Raw genomic sequence first — 23913 nt, forward strand, 5'->3', positions numbered from 1 at the left:
AGGGCCTAAAGATATGAACGAATTAGGCGGGACCGACAAACCGAACGAGACGATTGGGCCCAATGGTCCGAAAAATTCGAGTGAGTCTGATGACCCGAACGGGCCAAGCGGACCCAAAGACCCGACGAGCCAGGTGGGCCCGAAGACACGAATGAGCCAAACGGACCTGAAGACCCAAACGGGCCAAGTGGGTCTGAAGACCAGAATTGGCCAGGCAGGTTCGATGATCTGAACGGGCCAGGCAGGTTCGAAGATCCGACCGGGCCAAGCGGGCTCGAAGACCCGAACGGGCCAGGCGGGCCCAAAGATCCGAACGGGCCAGGCGGGCCCAAAGACTCGAATGGGTCAAGCGGGCCTGATGACCCGAACGAGTCTGACCCGAACGAGTCTGGCGAGCTCAAAGAATCGAACGGCTGAGGCGGGTCCGAAGACCCGAACAGGTCAAACGGACCTGAAGATCCGAACGGGTCAGGCGGACCTGAAGACCCGAACGGGCCAAGTAGGCCCAATGAACAAAACAGGTGAGGCAGACCCAAAGTCCCGAACGGGTCATGCAGGCCAAAAGACCCGAACGGGTCAGGCAGGCCCAAAGATCCAAACTGGCCAAACGTGCCCGATGACCTGAACGGGCCCGGCGAACCCGATGACCCGAACATGCATGACGACCCGGATGGGGCCGACTATCTAGATGGACCAGATGACCCAGACGAGCCCGATGACCCGGATGGGCCCGATGACTCGGACGGGCCCGATGCTCCAGACAGGCCTAACACCCCGGACGGGCCTGACGCCCCGAGTTGGCCCGACGATCCAGAAGGGCTCGACGACCCGGACAGGCCCGACGACCCAAACGACCCTGACGACCTACATTGGCCTTACGATCCAAATGGGCATGACAACACAAATGGGCCCGACGACCTGACGACTCGAACGACCCGGACGGGCCCGACGACCCGGACGAGCCTAACGACCCGAACAGGCTTGACGACCTACACCAGCCTTACGACCTAAATGGCATGATGACACGAACGGGCCCGACGACCCGGACGGGCCCTACGACCTAGAGGAGCTCGACGTCTCGGACGGACCCTACAACCAGAACGGGCTTGAGTCCCGTTCATGTCATCGAGCTCATTCGTGTCTTCGGGTTTGTCCGGATCATAAGGCCCGTGTAGGTCGTCGTGGCTGTCCAGGTCGTCGGGCCCGTCTGGGTCGTCTAAGTCATTGAGTTCGTCTGGGTCATCTGAGTTTTTGATCTCGTATGGGTTGTCGGGCCCGTTCGGGTCGTCTCGCTCATTCGGTTCGTTGGTCCCGTCCTGGTTGTCGCACCCGTTTGGGTCATCGGGCTAGTCCGGGTCGTCGTGCCCGTTTGGGTTGTCAGTCTCGTCTAGGTCTTCAGGTCCGTCTGGGTCGTCGGGCCCGTCGCATCGTCGAGCCCATGGGTTGGCCCTGACCCACAAGGATTTTGTAGGGTTTTTGGCCCTGTGGGCTTCTTTGATGAGGGCTTTTTTTCAGTGTGGGCTTTTTTGGCCCTAGCCCACATGGGTCAGGGCCAAGCCTTGTGGGCTAGGCCAAATTGACACCTCTTTGGGTCGGCCTGACAACTGAGACGGGTCATGCTTGACGACCTGTACTAACTGAATCATGTTGGCTTTAATGACACAAGTTTTAAAAAATTCAATTTAAATTTCTTTTATAAAAAATGGATTCTGGATTTTGAACTTGATCCAAATATTTGGATTAGATTTAAATCTTGATCCAAATATTTGGATCTGGATTTTAAAAAAAATCCAAACTAGTTTTGTTAAAAAAATGGATTTGAGTCCAAAATCTAATCCAATTATTTGGATCTAAAATGGATGTGGATTGGATCATTAGAAATCCAATCCATGCCCACCCATATACACCACTATACAGGTTATAATACTATGTTACATTAAAACCTGTTTCAATCAATCATATGCAACATTCTTCATATTATTAACAAATGTAACCAAACCAATTATACAACAATGGACATATCAGCTTTCAATTCTGCTACAACATTCCTTGTTCACTAGCCCATTTTTCCAACGTATTTAGTCGACTCTCCATTCTGTCTCTTCAATCAGATTTGATAAGTCGGACGAAACTGGATAAGAGTCTTCTAATGAAAAGACAAAACAATTATCCTTTTTTGTATTATTCAACAGTTATTTCCTTGCCCAACACAATGTAAGAATGGATGATATGTTTATGTGTTGATCTATGATGCTACTCAACTAACTTCATAAGTTGACTACTTCAGGATAAGTGATCAGTATAATTTCATGTAACAATGAAGTAGTCTCATGTAACAATGAGGGAAAGAAAGGAACAACTATAGTTTCACAATTCCTATTGAAGTCATCTGTACGGTCTAAAGAATAAAGGTCTTAGAAGTTAGTGTTGAGAAATAAAAGAGACTATATTTGAGAGAGTTTGAGAGATCTTGAACACTCCTCTCATATGTTCTCATATTTATATTGATAGAGTTTTGATACAATGAGTATAAGGAAGAGCATAGATCAACCTAGATTCTTAGGTACAAAGATAGGTATAACTTATTGGTGACATTTTCCAATACAACTACTTCCAACCTATACTTAATGAAACTACTTCCTACTTATATCTAATACTTATTCTAACATTCCACCTTGTTAGTGTATATACAGTCAACTATGGTCTAACTTGTAAACTTGGTCAAACTTGTACAACAATAGGTTTTTTTCTTTGTATATGTTATTTTCTCTCTACCACTGTTAATTTATAACAGTTTCTTAGACATTTGTGTCCATAAATACCTCTTGTACATATAACATTCAAATTATAAAAATAGTTAATAAAAAAGCTTCTAAGCTAAACTTGTATAAGATTGTTCCTTTAGGTCCTTGGATTGAAATCCGGTTTCCAAAGAAACAACTTCAAGATTCTAGGATTTATATTCAAAGATCCTGCTACAAGAATAATTCTGAAGTCCTCTTAAGATTTAGATTTGAACTAAAAAAAATTGGGTCCAAGCGAAATTGTGTACCATTCGAGAACATGAACCTAAAGAAGTGTGTAGCTTTAACACACATCCAATTTCATAGGCTTTTAACCTTTTTCCAAAAATGAATCTTCCATGAAGATTGAGTTTACATCTTGGAAAAAACTTCCTTCTTAGTATTAAATATAGTTAAAATATGTTCGGAATTAATCTCACGTAGAAAATACATATAAGGTGTTGTATTTACAATAAAGGAAGTATGGGCTAAATGTATTTCCAAATCTGGAAATGAATTTTGAAATGCCTGTTTTGGATTTTTTTTTCTACTTCGTAATGTATGTTTGAGTCTGGAATGTACTTTCAAATTAGGAAATACCTTTTGAAACTCCATTCTAGAATATAAAAAATATTTTTTCAGAATGGGATTTTGAAAGGTATTTTTAGATTCGAAAATATGTTCTGAAACACCTATTCCAGAAGTAATTTTCTTGATTCTTTTTCTCCCATGCCCGACTCAAGAGTCTTACTCCTTTTCTTCATCAATTTGGGTTGGATGTGAGCACACGCATCAAAGGATGGGTGTTGCGTGCAGGGGAATGTGGAAGAAGCAAGGTGTAGAGAGAGGGAGGTGCGGCAGAAACAAGTATTTCAAATTAGGGAAGAAGGGCAACGATGAAAGTCAACTTATATTACTAACTCAAAAGGGTATAGTGGATGGACACTTAAACAATTAGGAGGTTCATGAAGAAAAAAATGGGGCACAGGAAGTAGCATCCATCTAATTGTTATTTGAATTTTTTTTAAGATGTCCATTTGAATTTTTATTGGGCGATGCTTTTTAAACCCTTATAAGTTTCTCTTACACTCAATAGAAGTGTTTAAGAGACTAAACTATCCCTAAAGCTAATGTGTATATCATTGATGACTATTTAATAACAATCAATATAACAAGTGTACTGTTGTACTAAAATAGTATTCAAGAGTTGTATCACAAAGACTTGTCAAAGTTTACCAATATTTAGACTTATAAATTACTACGACTTGATTGATATCAAATTTTGGTCACAATAAAATAGGATGAATTATGATAAATTTAGCTAACAAGTTTGAATGCTTTTTTCCTTTCCCCAAATTATGTCTTAATTTCTCCTCTTTCTCCTAGAGCTTTATCATGAATTATAGCTCTGGAAGTACTCTTTTGGGTAGATCTAGACGCATCTCTGCCATCTAGAACCTAGGAAATTTTAGACCCAAGGTGATCCCTCAACTCTTGATAGAATAAATCCCTGCTTTACTTCCTTGGACCTTTCTATCTAACATCCCTTATGGCTACTGAATCAACACCACTATAGGTAGGACAAATTGTTTGGACCATAATTCAAACTAGCTTACCAACTCAATTTGAACCCGTTAAAGAAATACAACAAGAAGTAAAACAATTTGCAATCTAATAATTCAAGATAGCGATAGATATATCAGAGAACAAATCTCAACAAAAAAGGGGAAGTTTGATTAGATTCAACCTTGCCTTTGAGTTCTAGCCACTCATGATGGAGAGTGTATCCATAAATACACAAAAAGCCATTCACTCTCTCACACTTCTCCTAAATAATTTCTCTAAAGAGATTTACAAAAGAAATAGCCTATTCTCGATAGATCTAATGATTTTGCCTTGAGGGGTGGTATTATTTTATGGATTGAGTTGGGCGGTGCTCAGCCTGAATTTCTCAGCTCAACCTTAGGTCTTTCTTCTTGAGTTTTTCCACTATTGTGGTTGAGCTACTCTATTGTGGCTTAGGTAGGTGATTCATTTTCCCTCTTTATTCTACAAAACAGTGTTATTTTATTAGTTTCTTGGTTTATCTTTCTAAAAGGCATGATGCTTGATGATTTAACAAAATAAGGGTATTTTTCATGAAGAAAACAACTTTAAGCCTTAGATAAGTGTCTAAATTACTATGCATTTTGATGTCATGGAGATACTTATCAATCATCTTCTTAGTTTTTTTGCTACAAAAATAGAAAATTACAAACAAATATTTATTCTTATACAATTTTTACAAGACTAAAAAGAATCTCGAAATATTTCACACTCCAAATTAGTATAATCTTCTTCATTGAAGCTTCATCTTTTTTTGTCCTCTTAATGATGGATCTTGTAAAGGTCTAGTGTGTTCCTTCATAAATGATCCTTCATCAATCAACATGCTCGAAGAATGATGGGTTGTAAAACCCCTTAGGATACTACACAATCATTACTTGCTTAGTCGCCTAACAAAATAGTATAAATATATCATCTAATGTATCGTCTAGCATGTTTTCTACCCATTGTTTCACAACTATAGAAAACATATACACATATTAAATATTTACATTCCTTAGGGATTATTTTTTTCAAAACAAATTTACATTAACGCATTTCCCCTAGAAGATTTTAAGTTACAAAGTTATCTCAAGAATAATAGAGAATAAAATGATTCCCACTTACTTTATCTCATTATACACATTGAATATATATACATAAATCCTTTTGGACATTTTTGAAATCCTACAAACAATTTAGAAATAAAAATGAAATATACAAAATTAAAGCCTAATAAATGCAAAATTATAATAAATAAGCATAACGTCATAAATAAGTGTTTTCCATTCCTAACTTGGATATAATTCTTTCAAAGTTATTATTATTCAACCCTTTGGTAAGTATATATGCAAGTTGTCCTTCAGAAGAAACATGTGGTATGCAAATCATGTCGTTGCCAATCTTTTCTTTAATAAAATGTTTGTCCATTTCAATATGTTTGGTTGTATCATGTTGTACTGGATTGTGGGCAATTGCATATTTGTTATCATAATATAGCTTCATAGGGTCATCCCATTTTACCTTCAAGTCTTCCAGTATAATTTTTGCAACAATAGCTCACATATCCCTTGAGCCATTGTTCAAAATTCTGCTTTAGCCTTAGACCTAGCTACCACACTTTGCTTTTTACTCTTCCAAGTTACCAAGTTTCTTCCAAGGAAAGTGCAATAATCAGTACCTGATTTTGTAAGATCCTAGAAATTTTCATAATTAGAAAAATATACAAATATGGTTAAATATTTTAAGTAAAAGATAAAATGGTTTGTTAGTTATAATTTAAAAGATTTATTTTAATTTTTAAGATATTTTAGAAAATAAAAACAAAAAGTTAGAAAAAGATATATCAATGGGTGTTTTAAGAAAGATGATATTGTGATGAAAAAATATTGGCACATGTGTAGGTGTCTCTTAGTAAAAGGTGATGTTTTGGGTTCTTGGTAAACTCTTTATGGTGGTATAACTAGTGAACTATGCTTGTAAGTTTCTTCGAGAGAGCAGTGGGGATTGAACTTCGTCCATAAAATTCTATGAGCAGTAAGGAGTTCTAGTTGTAGTGGCGAGCGAATATCTAGTAGGCTATGTGCATGAGTTGTAGGTGGGAACTTGTAGACTAAGATCTTTGCACTAGAGACAACATATTTTGTGTTTGTTTGTATGATGTGTTGTTTGAGTTTTTGAGTTTTTTTTTATTGAGAAGCTATATGCCTTCTATTTTAGTAGTTGTGGTTTTCACCTATGATGATCATATTTTATACGGGAACAGATGATAGTACATGTGTTGAGAAAGATGTACAACAGTATGAAGAGTGGTCAATATCAAGAGATGTTTGGGATAATATTTTAGTCTTATGTTTTTTTATAAAGTTTGCTTATAAAACAATGTTTTTTCTTGTTGTTTATCGAGACTTTCAATAAAATACGAATGCAGTTTTGTTTCAAATTATGTAATTTGAGTTAATTATATATTTTATGTATTTTAGGAAGTGAAAAATTGGGATGTTATAGATCTTCTATCAACAATTAAACCTGCATAATCGACATCGGTATATGCTTCAAGAATAACATTCTTGTTTCTTCTGAAAAAAATTCGTCTTCTTGGTGTCCCTTTTCAAGTACTGAACAATCCTAAAAGCAGCTTGTAAATAGGCTTCCTTTAGTTGATGTAAGACCCATGAAATTTAATTAATTAAATAAATAAATAATTAATAAATATGGGTGGTGGGAGTCTTTATGACATTAAATATTGATTGATGTGATATGGAAAAGTACTAGCTCAAGTGATTGAGAGTACATTATTGTGTGAGAGGACTTGGGTTCAAGTCCTAAGTATGTCAATTGTGTGTTATTTAATTATTATTGTTTTTAATATTATGATTGATCATGTTGAATGATGAGATAGCTATAGAATTATATTAATCATCACGAAATAGGAAGTGGTTAAATGGTTGTGTAGTAATTTGGTATTGGCATGGTTGTGGGTTTAAGTCTTGGAGAACCTGAATTAAACTTTATTTTGGCTAAAATTAGTTTTGGCTTGAATATGAAAAGTTGAAGGAAACCCTAGCTAAATGGGCAGCCTAGAGGTGACTGAAAAACAATCCATAATGCACCCATGAATGGCAATAAACACCAACATTAAACCATTTTCGTTTTTATGTCATTAACTCACATTAAGACCCAATTAAAAGGCCAATTAGAGTTAAGAGAGAAGGTTTTGGTGGACTGCCATTGTGCTTGCAGAAGAGAGAATGAAATTAGAGAGTGGTTGTGAGGATTGAAGGAAGGAAGGAGCTATTTTGGGGATAAGGTCAAGAGAGGATCATTGGTGATCAAGAGGGAATTCACAACAACTCCAATTTAAGCTAAGGAAACCAGGTTAGAGGAGTTTTACACGTTCTAATTTATGTTAAGTTTGAATCATATATATATATATATATATATATATATATATATATATATATATATATTGTGAAATATATGAATGTCCTTTGTGGTGGCTCCTTTGCATACTATGGTGGTGGCTCCCTCTATTTGTGATTTTATCCCATTCAAGAAGATTCGCTTTTCCAGTTCATTGATACATATAAATTTTAGGTTAAATTACTTATTTGGTCCTTGTATTTGTCAAATAGTGTTAATTTGGTACTCAAGTTTATTTCTATCTCAATTTGGTCATTGCCATTACTTTGACCAGACAATGTTAAAGTCAACACCACGTGTCAATTTGTGATTTTTTTTATAATTTTTTTGATTTTTTTTTATTTTTTACACATGTCATTTCGTAGTTGTGTCCCGTGTCAAAATGATTCAATTTGGTCCCTATATTTCTTTTTAGCTTCAATTTAGTCCCAATTGTTGTCAAAATGGAGCAATGTTGTCCCTCCTTAAATTTAGACACAATTTACTTTCTGTATAAATCTTATGGTGGCATTCTTGTTGGCACAAGCTAGCTTGAAGCAAAGAATTGATAAATCCATGTGCATTAAGATCATAGGTGTTTGATGAAGATTCACTTGAAGATTAAGTTTTAGTGTGTTAAATATAAAAATAACATGTTAAATGTAATGTTTTAGTGTTACACCATATTGGTAGTGTGTCTCTTTTAATCTGTTAAAATGAGTTTTAACAAGTTAAAAGGCTTGCAGTATATAGTTTCTGGTATAAATGCATTCAGTCAGTTGAATTATTTTTCAATCGACCGATTTCACTTAAGTCAAGTGAAATCAGCTGACTATACGGAATATTCAATCGACTGATTACACTTAAACCATACTATATATGTTGTGTTTTCGAGAGCAGAGTTACGTTTTTGTGTTTTTAGCATGAAATTTTGTCATTTTTCTCTGGAAAACTCTCTATCTCTCTCTTTGAAATACACAATTGCAACTTGTTGTTTGAAGATCTTGGTTGATCTTGGAGGCATTTTGGCTTATGAGTAGCTTGAAGAACATATGTATGGCTGTAAGTGTGATTCTTGCAGGGTGTGTGTCTAGATTTTTGTGAGTCAAAAATCTTGTGAGTTTCTTTGTTCAAAAGTGTAATCTTGGTGTGTGATTTGTAAAACTTTTGAATATAGTGGAAACTAGGCTCATGTTGTCTTGGTAAACTGGATATAGCTTTCTGATTGAGTGAACCAATATAAAAACAATTGTTCAATTCCCTCTCCCTCATCTCACACACTTTGAATCTCTTTAAAAACTCAAGAAAACCAAGCAATTCATTCTTTGATGTGATTTAATGAGTTCTTGTGTAATTTAAGGTTGTATACTTATTGTTGGAACAAGTCTTGTATGTAAAAGATTGTTGTTTAAGTTAAATATGCGAATTCTGCATTCTGCATAAATCTCTAGTATTTTAGCCGATTGATTTGTCTTTTTAATTGACTGTTTCATAGCTCAAGAACAAATTAGTTTGCTATTTTATTTTTTAATCGATTGAAAATGTATGGGTCTGCTACTTTTACATCCTAACTTTCCAGATTATTTGATTCAATTGAAAAGAGGTTTAAACTTTCTAAAAAGTTTTAAAAACCCACTTCAACACCCCCCCCCCTTCTTGGCTTAAATCATCATATCAAAACTAACAATTCTTACTAAAATTAACATTTTTATTAAATATTTCTAGAAATATTTTTAAATTAACTTTAAATTCTATACAAAGCTTAAATTTTAGTTCCTAAACTTATGTGTGACAAGTTATTTGATTTTTAATCTTCACTAATTTTGTACAATATGGTACACTTGAGGCCTTTCTATATGATGAAAAAATGGTTAATTATTGAAATTAGGTTTGGGGTTTAACTTCGTTTAATAATAAAACTAAAAACAAAAAGTTTTTTTTTAAATATTTCTACAAATATTTAATAAAAATTTCAATTTTAGTAATAATATTATCATAAGATTTAAACAAAAAGTAAATTGAGTCTCAATTTAAAATTTAAGGAGGGACAATATTACTTCATTTTACAAATAATGGGACTAAATTGAAACTAAAAACAAATGTAGGGACCAAATTGAATTATTTTGACATATGACACAACTATGAAGTAAAATGTGTAAAAAATAAAATTCAAAATTCAAAACTTCAAAAAATCACAAATTAATATGTGACATTGACTTTAGCATCATTTGGTCAAAATTGACGGTAAGGACCATATTGAATCATTTTTAAAAAAATAAGGACAAAATTGAAACAAAAAAAAAAATTGGAAAGCCAATTTGACAGTATTTGACAAATATAAGGACCAAAGAGTAATTTAACCTAAATTTTAAGCAAGATTTCTTAAATTTCATTAATATATATATATATATATATATATATATGTGTGTGTGTGTGTGTGTGTGTGTGTGTGTGTGTGTGTGTGTGTGTGTGTGTGTGTGTGTGTGCGCGCGCGCGTGCGCGTGCACTAATAAGTTATTAAAAAATAATTATTTTTATTAAAATGTCAAACCGGACAATTCAAGATTCAATACATTTATTAGTACTCTCTCCTCTTATTTTAACTACAAAAAGTACATAAGTTGTTTCAAATTAGAGGTAGTACATAATTTTTGTAGTGAATCTCAAACAAGAAAATAAGGTTCACTCTATACAACTACAACTTAATCTCAACATTAAACAAACTAAATTCATGCATACAATAAACCAATAAAAGAAAAATTAAATTAACAAAAATGTTAAAAATTAAATAATCAAAATAATTCAAATAATATATAAATATTATCATACAATTTTTTAAATGAATTTAAAAATGAGAGTAGAGGAAGCAGACCAGGGTGTGCGTTATTCACAAGGTGAACAAGAAGAAAATCAACAGACCCCATAAACCTCCAGAAACATAGTGTCTTCACCACCAGGAGAGAGCACCACAATGTGGGTCAAGATGGCGCAAAACTAGAAGGTTAAGAACACGTACGAGTCATAAGTCAACATGAACAGAAAAGGAAGAAAATGAGGGTGAGGGAGAAGAAGTAGCAAGAAAAATTTGTATGCAACAAAGACATAAGGTTAGAGTACCTTTCGCGGGGAGTCAAAAAATGAAAAAAATTAACCTATTCAATGAAGAATAAGTGACGGTTGAGTTATACCATTGGTTATTCTTTCCTTATAATATCAAAATTGTTATTGTTTCAACATTTTAAATGAAACTGTCATTTATATTCGTTATTATGTTATGTTTTTAGACTAGTGTTTCAAGATATTTCTATAATACTCTCTATATTTATTTAAATTTGTTAAATCTGTTCTTGTCTTTATCAACTTGTATTTATGTTTGATGTTTTTTTTAGTTCTGGTCTCCTCCTTTTATCATTAATAATATAGTTTTTGTCATTAAACCTTGTTTATAAAGACAAAATATTTATTGCATTTAAAGATCAGGTGATAAGGGAGAATCTAAACAATTTGAGGACAACAAGATTTATTCTCTTCCTTTTTCTCCTCTTTCGGAGTAGAGTATAGTTTTTAAGTTCTATCTCATTCATTATTATCAAATTATATACACATATATAAGGATGTCAATGTGGTGGGGTGGCAACGAATAGTTCCTAAAGGCAGACCTTCGTAGTAGTGATTTAAGGATCTTCGCCCCCAACTTTTTTTATATTATATAAATTAATATATAATTGAAACTATTTTTTTAAATTTTAATATACTTTTATTTTATATATTTGGTATCCCAAAATTTTTTATACATCTATATAAAGATTGTACCACCCCTAACATATTTATTGAAGGGTAGCCAATAAACTTCCCACTAGATAAATATTTATCATATACTCGTCTTTATATTCGTACGGATATTCGTTATGCAAGTATCTGTTTATTTTTTTAATATATGCAGGTACTCACACATGCACACACACAAGTACGCACACCCACCCACCCACACACTCATACACACCCACACCCACACACCTACATTTGGTAAGTTAAAATTAGTAGATTCACGTATCCACATGTATGGATACTGTGATACTCGTGCTCCTCCAGTTAACATGCGGGTATAAAAAATACATATACCCATAATTTAGTAAATTTGACTACATCATCTCAAATCTCGCTATATATAGCGAGATGACATTCAGAAGGAATCCTGCTAATCATCACTCAACATTACCCTCTCTCACTTCCAAAGGAACATAAAACTTACCAGCTTCTTAATCTTTTTGTACGGTAAATGTAAGGCCCAATTTTCCTGTCCTAAAGCTTTAAGGGTTGCCCTTGAGCTATTGGGCCTTAGGGCTGGCCCAAAAGATAAAGCCACCCAAGTCTGACCTAATTCCACACTTTTTAGATTTCTGCTACCTTGGTGCTTAGAGCCGCAGCCGCTTTCTCTGTTAGGGTTCCGCTGTGTTTTCAGTTCGCTTTCAGTTTGGCCCCGTCCTTAGCTCATGTAAGTGCTCTCCAACTCGTAGTTTCCTTCTTTGGCCTATTTTCGTAGTTGTTGTTAGGGTTCCGTAATGACCCACTCTTACACACTATTTTCCAGCTCCGAGTCTATTCCTAGAAGCTGTTTGTGCTCCACAGTTTGGGTGTCCAGGTTTCCAGCTAGCTTTGCCCAGGTACGGGAAGCTAGACTATTCATTTGTGCATGATAAATCGTGTGGTTTGTTTATCTGTTGCGTGCTTAAGATATTATTAAATGTATATGGACTCGTTTTTGAATGATTGGCATGGGAGTGTGTTGTATTTGGAGTTGCAGATGTCGAACAGTGCGAGGAACCTGTTATTTTCGCCCAAGCGAGCTCATCTCGCCTAAGCGAGATTTATAGGTCCTCGCCCAGGAGTTTCCTCTCGAATACTCGCCTAGGCGAGTGGATTGTGTTTTGAGCGAAAGTCCATCTCGCCTTAGATGGTCTCGCCTAAGCGAGCCTTCGCGAAGCTCCCAGGTTCCTTGACGCAGTCTCGCCTAAGCGAGAGCCTGCTGCTTGAGCGAGGGCACTCCCCTCGCCTGAGCGAAGGTCTCTGGCTTGAGCGAGACCCGCTGCGGGGCGCGCTGTTTTTCTCTGTTTGGTGGCTGTGAACTGTTTGTGGTATGATTTTGCCCTAATTAAAGTATGAGACTTGTAAAGAGCATGGAAATCTGTAGATATTGAACTGTATGTATGATTTTGGTGTGAGATGGGTATGAAACTTAAACGAGATGGTTGGTACTAAAGGGACATGGTTGTGGTGTGATGATACAAATCTGTAATCGTGCTCCAGGAGGAGTGAGATGGTATTGATTCCGTTGGGGTATATGGATGAGTATGATTTATAAAGGTTGACCTGAGGTTATATGCATGATGAGTATTCCCTTATTGATTGATTATTGATGTAGTTCGTGTTAGTGCGTAATTCCTTGGAGTCTTTAGGTGAGACTTTTCATGGTCGTGCTTTAGTGGTCGTAGAGATGGCAAATAAACCCGTCCTCGTGGGTATTGCTCGAATCCATCCCCGTTTTGACGGGGAATCCCCGCATTGACTAGGTATGGGTATAGGTATGGGGAATCCCCGATTTTTTCAGTTGGGTATGGGGATGGGTATGGGGATGTACATATCCCCGCCATAATACTCGTCCCCACCATATCTTCATTCTTGTTTAAATTATTAAAATATTTACAATTAATTAAGTAACCATATATATATATATATATATATATATATATATATATATATATTCTATTTTTTATTTATTTTAATTATTTGGTTTGTCATAAAACTCATTTGCATCTCCAATATATTTTTTATCTTAGCATAACCTTTATGTAATTATGTTAAAATGATGTATGTTAATTAAAAAAAATTTATGCCTCACATTTGAATATTTCTATTATTTTTTAATATTTTTATTTATTATATATTTTCCTTTCACATGAGAATATTTATACTCTCAATTTAAGGTAATATAAAAAAAATTCTTTACTTATTATTATTATTATTATTAATTTTTGTTTAATTTGAAGAACTTTTTTGTTTCATTAAAATGATTTTTATTTTTATTTTTCAACCATTGAGTATATATGTTGATATTTGAAAAGTTTTCTTAGTTCTCTAAGATATTTTTCATCTTATCATACCTTAATTATACATTTGATTTCATTTGTGCGATTTCTTTCGATAGTCTCTCAAATTATTTCTAAAACACACATTTGTTAGTTTTTTATTATTTTTATTTTTTATTTTTATTTTCATCATGTAGAATAATATTTCGATATATTCTGTCTAATTATTTTTTATTTTATAACTCATTATTAATCATACTGTAATTTTTTCACTTTAAATTATGTTTGAAGTGGTTAAAATTATATATATATATATATATATATATATATATATATATATATATATATATATATATATATAATGATATTTAGGAATAGTATATGATAATTCACTACAAGAAAAACATGAAATAGTGACTGATTTAGTCAGTAACCCATATCAGTCACTATTTTTCGTCATTGGTGGTAGTAGTTGATTTATTGCCTGAATCATTGATTAAATTAGTAACCGATTCAATGATCGAATCGGTACTTGATTTAGTGACCAATCTAATTACTAATTTATTTGTAATTTAATGACAAATTTTTTTGTCACTAATGATATTTCTATTTAATTTTAACCACTTCAAGCATAATTTAATAATTAGTTTTCTAAGATATTTTTCATCTTATCATACCTTAATTATACATTTGATTTTCCTTGTGCGATTTCTTTTAATAGTCTCTCAAATTATTTCTAAAACACACATTTTTTAGTTTTTTAATATTTTTATTTATTGTTTATTTTCATCATGTAGAATAATATTTCGATATATTCTATCTAATTATTTGTTATTTTATAACTCATTATTAATCATATTGTAATTTTTTCACTTTAACTGTATAAATAACTTTTATTTACTACAATATAAAAATTTAATGTAATTGCTATGAATATTTTTGTCGCTATCCAACATATATTGAAGTTCAAAAGATACAAAATCTATGTCAAAACTTTATTATTATGTTTATTATTTGTTCTTTGTGTCATTTTGATCAAGTGATGTATTATAACTTTTATTAGTGTATAAAAAAGAGATTCATTAGAATTTAAAAAATTAAAGTAAACAAACATTTAAAATATATTTTAATTTGAATATTTGTTTTCCTTTTATATTTTTTTGAAATATTTTTAATTTTATCAACTAAGTTCATCAATATTGTAGTTTGCAAATTTAATAAGTGTTTTGGTTCTCATAAAATTTTATTTGGTATTCTAATCTAAAATGTAGATAATTATAATTTATTTCAAAGTATTTGATATGGAAGAAACAATCATCCTCCTAATATTGAATATTTGATAATATTATGTTTTCTTTACCGTAATTTTTTTTCTTTTATAAAAATTAATATTGAAGTAGTTAGAACATGGGTACGGGTATGGGTACGAGATTATACCCGTTACCCGGTGGGGATGGGGATGGGACAAAAGTCTGATACCCGTTGGATTTGGGTATGGGGATGAGGATGAATTTTTTATGCGGGGATGGGTATGGGATAGCGAAACTCGTCCCCGCCTCGCCCCGTTGCCATCCCTAAGTGGTTGGGACATAATTCCATGGCCCCTGTTAGCGGGTGCCCATGGCGGTGCCCCATCTGTATAACTAGGTAAGGATTCAAGGTAAGATTGCTTCCTGACGCTCTAAGGAGTCGGTTAGTCTCACCTAGAGCGGACTGACTCCTGTGGTGAGGGTAGCAGAAGGCCTGAAATTCATTAAGGGCTAACCTTGTGGTGAGGAAATGGATTCATTATAACACTTGTAACACATAGCTCGGGGGTGAGCAGAGGTATCCACCACAAGTGCAAGCATCCGCTGAATCCGACCAGGTTATACATATCCGGATGAGTCGAGTCATGTCGTAGTGTATTGCCTGAAAGTCATAACATGCTTGGTTGATTTGGGTATATGATTTGGTGAAATTATATCTGATTTGATGGATGAAATCTTTTGTGCTCTAGCTTACCCTACTTTCTTTGTTGTGTGTTCTGCTGTGTGGTACTCTCTTTTGCGATGATCATCAACTTGTTGGTGTGAGCAGATGCGCGGAACACCCGTGGGCAATAGGGAGGTGATGGTTCCGCCGCATAGTTCGCGTGGGCTGGTTTTTAGTTTCCTTATTGGGCTTTTCTTTAGGGCTAAGGCCCATGTACTTGTTTGTTCTTGGATCTACATACTTTCTTTGTAAACTAGTTATTTAGTTCTCTTTTGGGCATCGTGGTATGCCTTAGATTCTACGGAGTTGAGTTTTAAACTCTAGGACTGTGCTATTATGTTATCTTTTTGTAACGCTTCATTTAATTTCGTATATTTAAATTAAATGGGGTGTTACAGTACATTTGTGCAAAAGAACACAATGTTAAGGTTTCTTCCCATAATATTTAAAAATAATTAAGAAAAAAAAGTTAACTAATAAATTCAAATTAAAAGTTTTCAAAATGAAATGAAATGAAATTGAAAAAAAAAAAATCTAACTACTTAAATCCTCCTTATCAATTTACATTTTTATTACATTCAACTATTATAATATGCATAGTTTTATTACTTTCATAATTTTATTAACTTTATAAGTAATTAATTGGAAAATAAGAAATAATATATATACATCTATATAGTTATATAATTTTGTAAAATAGTATTAAAAAATACGCAATTTAAAAAAAACAAATTTATTAAAATATTTTAAAATAAAGACAATTTATTTATTTTATTATATAAATAAATGAAATAAATTATGTTTTATTTATTAAAAAGTAATATTATTCAATCTAAAAACTTGATAAATGGTATATATATATATATAAACTGTTATGCATAGATCTGATACGTGTATCGGATACGACATGTATCCGATATATCAATATGTTTATTTTGAAAATAATAGGATACAATACGTAATAGATACGCAATATATGAAAATTAAAAAAATGTACAATAATTCTTAAAAATATAATAAATATATGATTGTTATTATGTGAATCCAAATTAAAACTATATTACTAAAATTGTCAACGTAAAAAATATAAATTATTGTCATCATAAAAGTACTATTACAAGAAAATTCTTAAATAATGACCAATTTTAGTAACAAAAAATATGTTAGAGACCAATTTTTTAATTAGAGACCAATTATTTTGGTAGTCAAACCTTGGTAACTAATATTAGTGACCAATTTATAAACCAATTATTTCGATAGTTAAAACCTTGATAGCTAATGTTAGTGAACAATTTAGAAACAATTCATAATAAAGACTATTTTACTTTTCAATTTAGAAACCAATTATAATTTTTATAACTATTTTAGTTGTCAATAATTTTTAATTTTTAAATTGGTACACAAATTGGTCACTATATAGTGCCTAATTATTTGTTGTCACAAAAATTGATTATTATTCAAATATTTTATTGTAGTTTACTACGATATTATAAAGTAAAAACCTCATTGACAAGTATAGGTAAAGTAGACACAGATATGTGATCCAAATTGAACTATCAATGTATAATAGGATATAAATAAAGAAAGATATTAAATCTAAATTTAGATACTTCAACTATTTTTAAAAGAAAAATAGCTAAGTCAATGCGGTAACCGCAAATCCATCGGTCACGCTTCAAACTCATATCTTAAGTCTACAAAGCGCGTAGACTTGGATCCACACTTGTTAATGCATATGATGAATTTTTTTATTTTAAAGTTTTTTATATAATTTAAAATTAAAATTAAAATTCACAACGTTTTGTCAAATTAAATAATTCCTAATATTTCCAAATGCTTCTTCATTTAGTAGTCAATAGTGGCATTTCATATTACATGGGAAAATCAATCTAACGTGAACAAAAACACTTTTGGTCAAGGGAGAATTAATTTTAAAAAATCTGAAATTGAAAATAAATATTTCTCTCATTTAACTGTAATTTATATTCTAAATTAAATTAGATTACTCAATTAACAATATACAATAAACTGATATTTCAATTTGGGTTAAGTATTTATGTTTAACATGTATATGTGTATGATATTTTAAATACTTTACAATAAAATATTTAATCTACAAAATAATAGCATCTTTATAAATGATAATAATTTATAATTTTTATGTAAACAATTTTAATATATATGATTTTAATTTAAATTTATAGAATAACAATTATATACTTATCATGTTTTAAGAATTATTGTATATTTTTTTATATACATTTATCACATATTATGTTTTCTTATTTTCAAAATAAATGTATCAGTATACCAAATACGTATCGTATTCGATACACGTATTATATATGTGCATTATAGATTAATATTTATATATTTTAAAAAGTTCTATTCTATTATTTATACTATTTTTAATTTATTATATTTTTCAAAATTTCTAAAGCAAAATCATATTACACTATTTTAGTATTTATTTTCAAATTATATTTTTTTCTCTAGATTTTAAAATATAAAGATTTAGTTTGAAATTAACTTTTAAAAAGTCGAATTTTAAATGGTTTTCTAGTATCTCATTTGCTTATAATTCCACTCGGGAGTGTGTTCACTTACATTGGTTGAGCTTGAATCGATATGGGATGGGCTAAGCTTGAGCTGAGTGGGCCAGTTGATTCAATCAAGTTGTGTTGGTTTGGAACCAAATCAAGTTGAGTTGGTCTTAGTCCAAGACGAATTGATTATCAAGGTCAAGTCAAGGTAGGCCAATGCCCAAGTCAATATAGGCCCAAGTTAGCCGAGTCAGTCCAAATCTAGGTTTAGCTGAGTTAGAGCAAGCCCACATTTAGTTGAGTTTGGGTGAGTTCATGTTTAACCATGTTGGTCTAGGCTTAGGTCAGTCCTAATCTGATCAAGATCAGGATAGACTTAGCTCAATCAACACCAAGTCAAGTGAAGTTTACTTGAACCCAGGTAAAAAATATTTAAATTAACATATATGCATACCATCAAACTTTTGCTTCTATAACTATCATATACGATTTACGATTTCATAAAATAACTATTGACATATCTTTTATAATATAATAACAAAATAGTAATTTTAATATAAACATTTTAATTCTATTAATTTTATTTAAATTTAAGATTTTGTAATTTACAGTTATTATCGATATAAAATTAATCTTACTGTTATTAAAAATTTTAAACACCTATTTAACTATCCTAAATATTAACCATTAATAAAATTTAATTAAAGAGCATATTTAAAAATTTTGTATTAAAATAATTTTTTTATTATACCAACAATATATGAATATTTATTATTTTAAATTCACTAGTGATTTATATTTTTACTAGTAAAGGTTTAAAAACTTTAAAATAGATAAGATTCCAGAGTAAAATTTAACTACAATTATTTTATTTTTTAACTTTTAAAATATAACTTTAAAAGTTGACGTGGCAAAGTTGTCGGCAATGGTTTGTCGTCGACTTTATGGTGTTGTTACAACTTTGAACCAATGAGTAGAATGGTTGTGATTTGCTCCTAATCATTTCTATCTCTGAAGCTCCATTTTCGTTCTCTGGCAACAAAGAATTTTCATCTCTTCCATGTCTCTCTCAGGTGGCGATGATGACATGGAAATGGACTTTCTCCGTGATCGGTACCAGGACAGCAGAAACTTTGAAGTGTTTCTGAGTTTCAGAGGGGAAGACACGCGTGCTTCTTTCACTTCGCATCTCTATGCCGCTCTTCAGAATGCAGGAATCATTGTTTTCAAGGATGACGAGTCACTTCCACGGGGAAAGCAAATTTCATCCTCTCTGCGGCTAGCGATCGAAAACTCTCCAATTTCTATTGTTGTTTTCTCGAAAAATTATGCAGAGTCGTGGTGGTGTTTGAAAGAGTTAGAGAAAATAATGGAGTGTCACAGAACCACAGGGCAAGTGGTGATACCAGTGTTCTATGACGTTGATCCCTCTGAAGTACGTCATCAAAGAGGCGACTTTGGAAAAGCATTTCAACGTCTTTTGAGCAAGATTTCGAAAGAGGAAGAGGAAAAGGTGCTGGATTGGAAGCAGCGTTGGAGGAAGGCACTTGGTGAGATTGGTGGCTTCTCAGCGGTTGAAATCCTAAATTCCAGGCAATGAAGCGCTTCCTGTTTCCTCAGATTTTTACAGAATATTGTCTTTTAGAATAACATTTTTGAAATTCCTAACATGAATGTAGCTTTGGAAGGGTAAACAAACCCTTGGAGCATTGGAAAGAGGCACTTTCTAAGGTTGCTCAGATCCCAGGGGTTATAGACTTAGATCCAAGGTAATAGAAACGCTTCATACTTCATGAATTTTTACTCAACATTGTCTCTCAAAATACTAATTATGATATTCATGACATATATCAAGGGGGAAAATGAAGATAGCTGATATGATAGACTTCCTCGTGAATACGTGGATATGGGGACTTCATATAGGTGCTCAAATCCCAATTAGGTGTGTAGTAAACAATGGGTAATTGAAAATTTTCCCGCTTTCAGATATTTCGTGTACATTATCTCTAAAAATAACATTTACACATGTATTAATTAGAGAAATGGAGAGTGATGATAAGATATACTTCCTTTTGAAGCAATGGAGAAAGATATTTTGGGAGCCTGCTAGCTTTTCAGATGTTGCATTCTTAGATCCATGGTAATTGAAATACTTTATGATTTCAGAGTTTTACTTAACATATATTTTTTTAGCCAATATAAAAATGCTATTGCACCACTGTACAGGTTATAATACTAACTAGGTTACATTAAAACCTGTTTCAATCAATCATATGCAACATTAAAATGTGGTAGATAGCATCTATATATACAACGGACATATCAGCTTTCAATCTGCTCCAACATTTCCTTGTTCACTAGCCCATTTTTCCAACATACTTAGTCGACTCTCCATTCTAGTTTGGATCAAACTTGTTACGTGCCTTGTAATGAAAAGACTAAAGAATATAGAGATAACGTAGAAAATGGATCCCTTTTTGTATTATTCAACAATTATCTACTCAAAGGTCAAGCATCCGCTTTCGGAGGATAATTCTTCCTTTCACATAGGACATTTATCACAATCAAAATATAAAGTCTTTCTCAGAAAGTCTCACCCCTTGTTTCTATACACCCTCTCATTACTTCCTTGCCTAACACAATGTAAGAATGGATGATATGCTCATGTGTTGATCTGTGATGCTACTCAACTAACTTTCATAAGTTGACTACTTAGGGATAAGTGATCAGTAGTTTCATGTAACAATGAAGTAGTTTCATGTAACAATGAGGGAAAGAAAGGAACAACTATAATTCCACAATTCCTAATGAAGTCATCTGTAGGGTCCAAAGAATAAAGGTCTTAGAAGGAGGAGTTGAGAAATAAAAAAGACTACATTTGAGAGAGTTTTAGAGAGCTTGAACACCCCTCTCATGTTCTCATATTTATATTGATAGAGTTTTGATACAATGACTATTAGGAAGAGCAGATATCAACCTAGATTCTTAGGTACAAAGATAGGTATAACTCATTGGTACAACATATAGACATTTTCCAATACAACTACTTCCAACTTATATTTAATGAAACTACTTCCTACCTATATTTAATACCTATTCTAACACTCCCCTTGTTAGTGTATATACTATAGTCAACTATAGTCAACTATGGTCAACTTGTATAATTAGTCAAACTTGAACAACTGCAAGTTTCTTTCATTGTATATGTTATTTTCTATATACCACTGTCAGTTTATACCAGCTTCTAAATATTTGTGTCAATAAATACCTCTTGTATTCAAAATATAAAAATAGTTAATAATGCCGGAACCCACTCGTCGGAGTAACCAAAACTAGCACCCTTTGTCGGAACTGTGCCGCAACCCACGATGCAAAACCACCGTGCAAACCTTGCGAAACCATCGTTGACAAAATAGCTCCACGCGAAGCTTTCGAAACTCATTGAAGATCTCGCAGCCACGACACCTCGCAACCATTACACCTCCACGAGCCGCCACCACTACAGCTTCCTCCATGCACCTTCACCGACAGAGTTCCACCGGTCCTTTCTACACTTCACATGAGAAGAAGAACCTTTGAAGACGAATTCCAATTGAAAATACATACTGAATATCTATATGCAAAATGGATTTGGATTATATAATTTTATGAAAATAGAACGCTCTTAGTTTAGTTCGACAGAATGCAGGTCTCCAAAACCCGATGTCGTAGGTTCAAATCCTACAGAGCGTGATTTTAGTATTGTTCGCCTGATAATTACACTGAAATAATTGAACATTCAAAAGAAAGTTTGAATTTTTCGTTGTCAATTAGGATTAAACTAAATAAATATGAATAAAAAAAGAGAGACATTAATTAATCAAAGATCCAACTGATTACCTCGTCGGTATTGTAAATATGCAGTTACAAATAATCCAGCCAAAGTAATAGGAAACACCGTAGATCCACCTCCAAAACACATTAAAAAAAAACTGATGGGTCTTTTGAGAGAGGATCATTAGGGAGACACAACACAAATGAGACATGAGCCCAACCCACACACAAGAGATTGACAGTACCTCTAACCCAAAACTTTAAGAAAATGGGTTTACAGGTTTTCATTCTAGTAGTTGAATTGTGAATCGTATCGTGTATCAAAGAGCTTAAATTTTGAATCATGAATCGTATCGTATTGTGAATTGTACGATTCATACACATTAAAAAAAAGTGTAGTTTATACTTAAATATATAAGATATATAAATACGCAAAGAGACAATTAATAACAAAACATTTTTATAGTCAAATAGAGTGGTTGTATCTATGTGTATATACCACATTGTTTCACAATTTCAGCAACACAACCTTCAAAAAATAATGTGGTTGCTGCATAAGATTCCTTTAACTATGGCTATATGCTACTAAACAAAATGTGCATTATAGCCATCCAAAAAATAAGTGTTGTTGCTCTTTGTATCCTAAACAACCTTAAAAACATTCTATTATGGAATGCAAAACGTGTTTTCGAGCACATGTTTTCAAGCACAATAACGTTAATAAGTTTCAATGTGCGAAAAAATAAAGGGGGAAAAATTAGGGTTTCAATTTGGGGGTAAATTTGTAGGGGGAAAAATTTGGGTTCAAATTGGAGGTAAATCTGTAAAGGGAAAAATTAGGGTTTCAAATTGGAGGTAAATTCATATCATAAATCGAATCATGACTTGCATGGTTCAGACTTGTATCGTACCATACGAGTATGATACGAGAGTAAAAACGATACAACTCATGATTTGTATCGCTATAGACCCGAATTGTTTCGTATCGTACGATTCCTATCGTGAATCGTATGATGCTTACTACACTTTCATCCTTATATGGTGCTCGACTTTCTTATTTCTATCTAATGTGGGATTTTAGACTCATTTGGATTTCCAACAAAATTGAAGGCTGAGCCTTGGGAGGTATGTGACATTTTCAAGGACAAACATTAGGTTCCTCCAATTCCTAGCCAAAACCGGACATAATGGCTCAAGGATGAAGACTGATGTTGAAATGTTGGAGAGAAGATATTGCAATCTTGAATCTTGAAGACAAGACATTTGAACATTGTATCTAAACATCATTTATGAAATTGATTACATATATGCAGTGGGGAAATGGAGATTTCTAATGTGATAGAATTCCACATGAAGCATTGTAGGGAGGCACTCTTTGAGGCTGCCAGAATCACAGGGGGCGCAATTTTAAATTCATGGTAATGAAAACATTTAATGCATGATCATATTTTCACTAAAGTGTCTCTAAAAAATAACATTTATGAAATTCATCACATGTATGAAGCCGAGAAATGGAGATTACTAGTGCATTAGAACTCCACATGAAACATTGGAAGGACGCATTTTCTCAGGAAAATGGTGCAGTATCACATTCCGATAATTTCGAGTAACTGAAACACTTTCTGCTTTTAGATTGTTACGGTACAGTTTTCCTAAAAGTAACATTTATGAAATTTGTAACATATATCAAGTTTTGGAAAATGGGAGGTTCATCATGAGATACAAAAC

At 33.1% G+C, this 23913-nt stretch overlaps 2 protein-coding genes and 1 non-coding gene across 4 annotated transcripts; all 3 read left to right on the plus strand.

Moving 5' to 3' along the window:
* Nucleotides 1-654: 654 nt before the first annotated feature.
* Nucleotides 655-1011, plus strand: LOC114165271 (glutamyl endopeptidase-like). Its single transcript, XM_028049929.1, has one exon. The coding sequence runs from the start codon at nucleotides 655-657 to the stop codon at nucleotides 1009-1011; it is 357 nt and encodes a 118-aa protein (XP_027905730.1).
* Nucleotides 1012-19358: 18347 nt separating this feature from the next.
* Nucleotides 19359-23822, plus strand: LOC114166685 (disease resistance protein RPS6-like). 2 transcript variants are annotated; one of them, XM_028051447.1, is made up of 6 exons: nucleotides 19359-19965; nucleotides 20052-20141; nucleotides 20228-20314; nucleotides 20411-20512; nucleotides 23499-23603; nucleotides 23690-23822. In XM_028051447.1, the coding sequence occupies exons 1-6, from the start codon at nucleotides 19433-19435 to the stop codon at nucleotides 23793-23795; spliced, it is 1023 nt and encodes a 340-aa protein (XP_027907248.1). In that variant the 5' UTR covers nucleotides 19359-19432; the 3' UTR covers nucleotides 23796-23822. The 2 variants fall into 2 exon arrangements, with proteins under 2 accessions (XP_027907248.1, XP_027907249.1); XM_028051448.1 differs by lacking the exon at nucleotides 23690-23822 and having other exon boundaries at nucleotides 23296-23581.
* On the plus strand, nucleotides 22031-22104 carry TRNAW-CCA. Its single transcript has one exon. It is a non-coding gene; the product is annotated as a tRNA-Trp (tRNA).
* Nucleotides 23823-23913: the final 91 nt, after the last annotated feature.

The sequence above is a fragment of the Vigna unguiculata genome, chromosome 10 (assembly GCF_004118075.2).
Source record: "Vigna unguiculata cultivar IT97K-499-35 chromosome 10, ASM411807v1, whole genome shotgun sequence".
In the NCBI taxonomy this organism is placed as follows: Eukaryota; Viridiplantae; Streptophyta; class Magnoliopsida; order Fabales; family Fabaceae; genus Vigna; species Vigna unguiculata.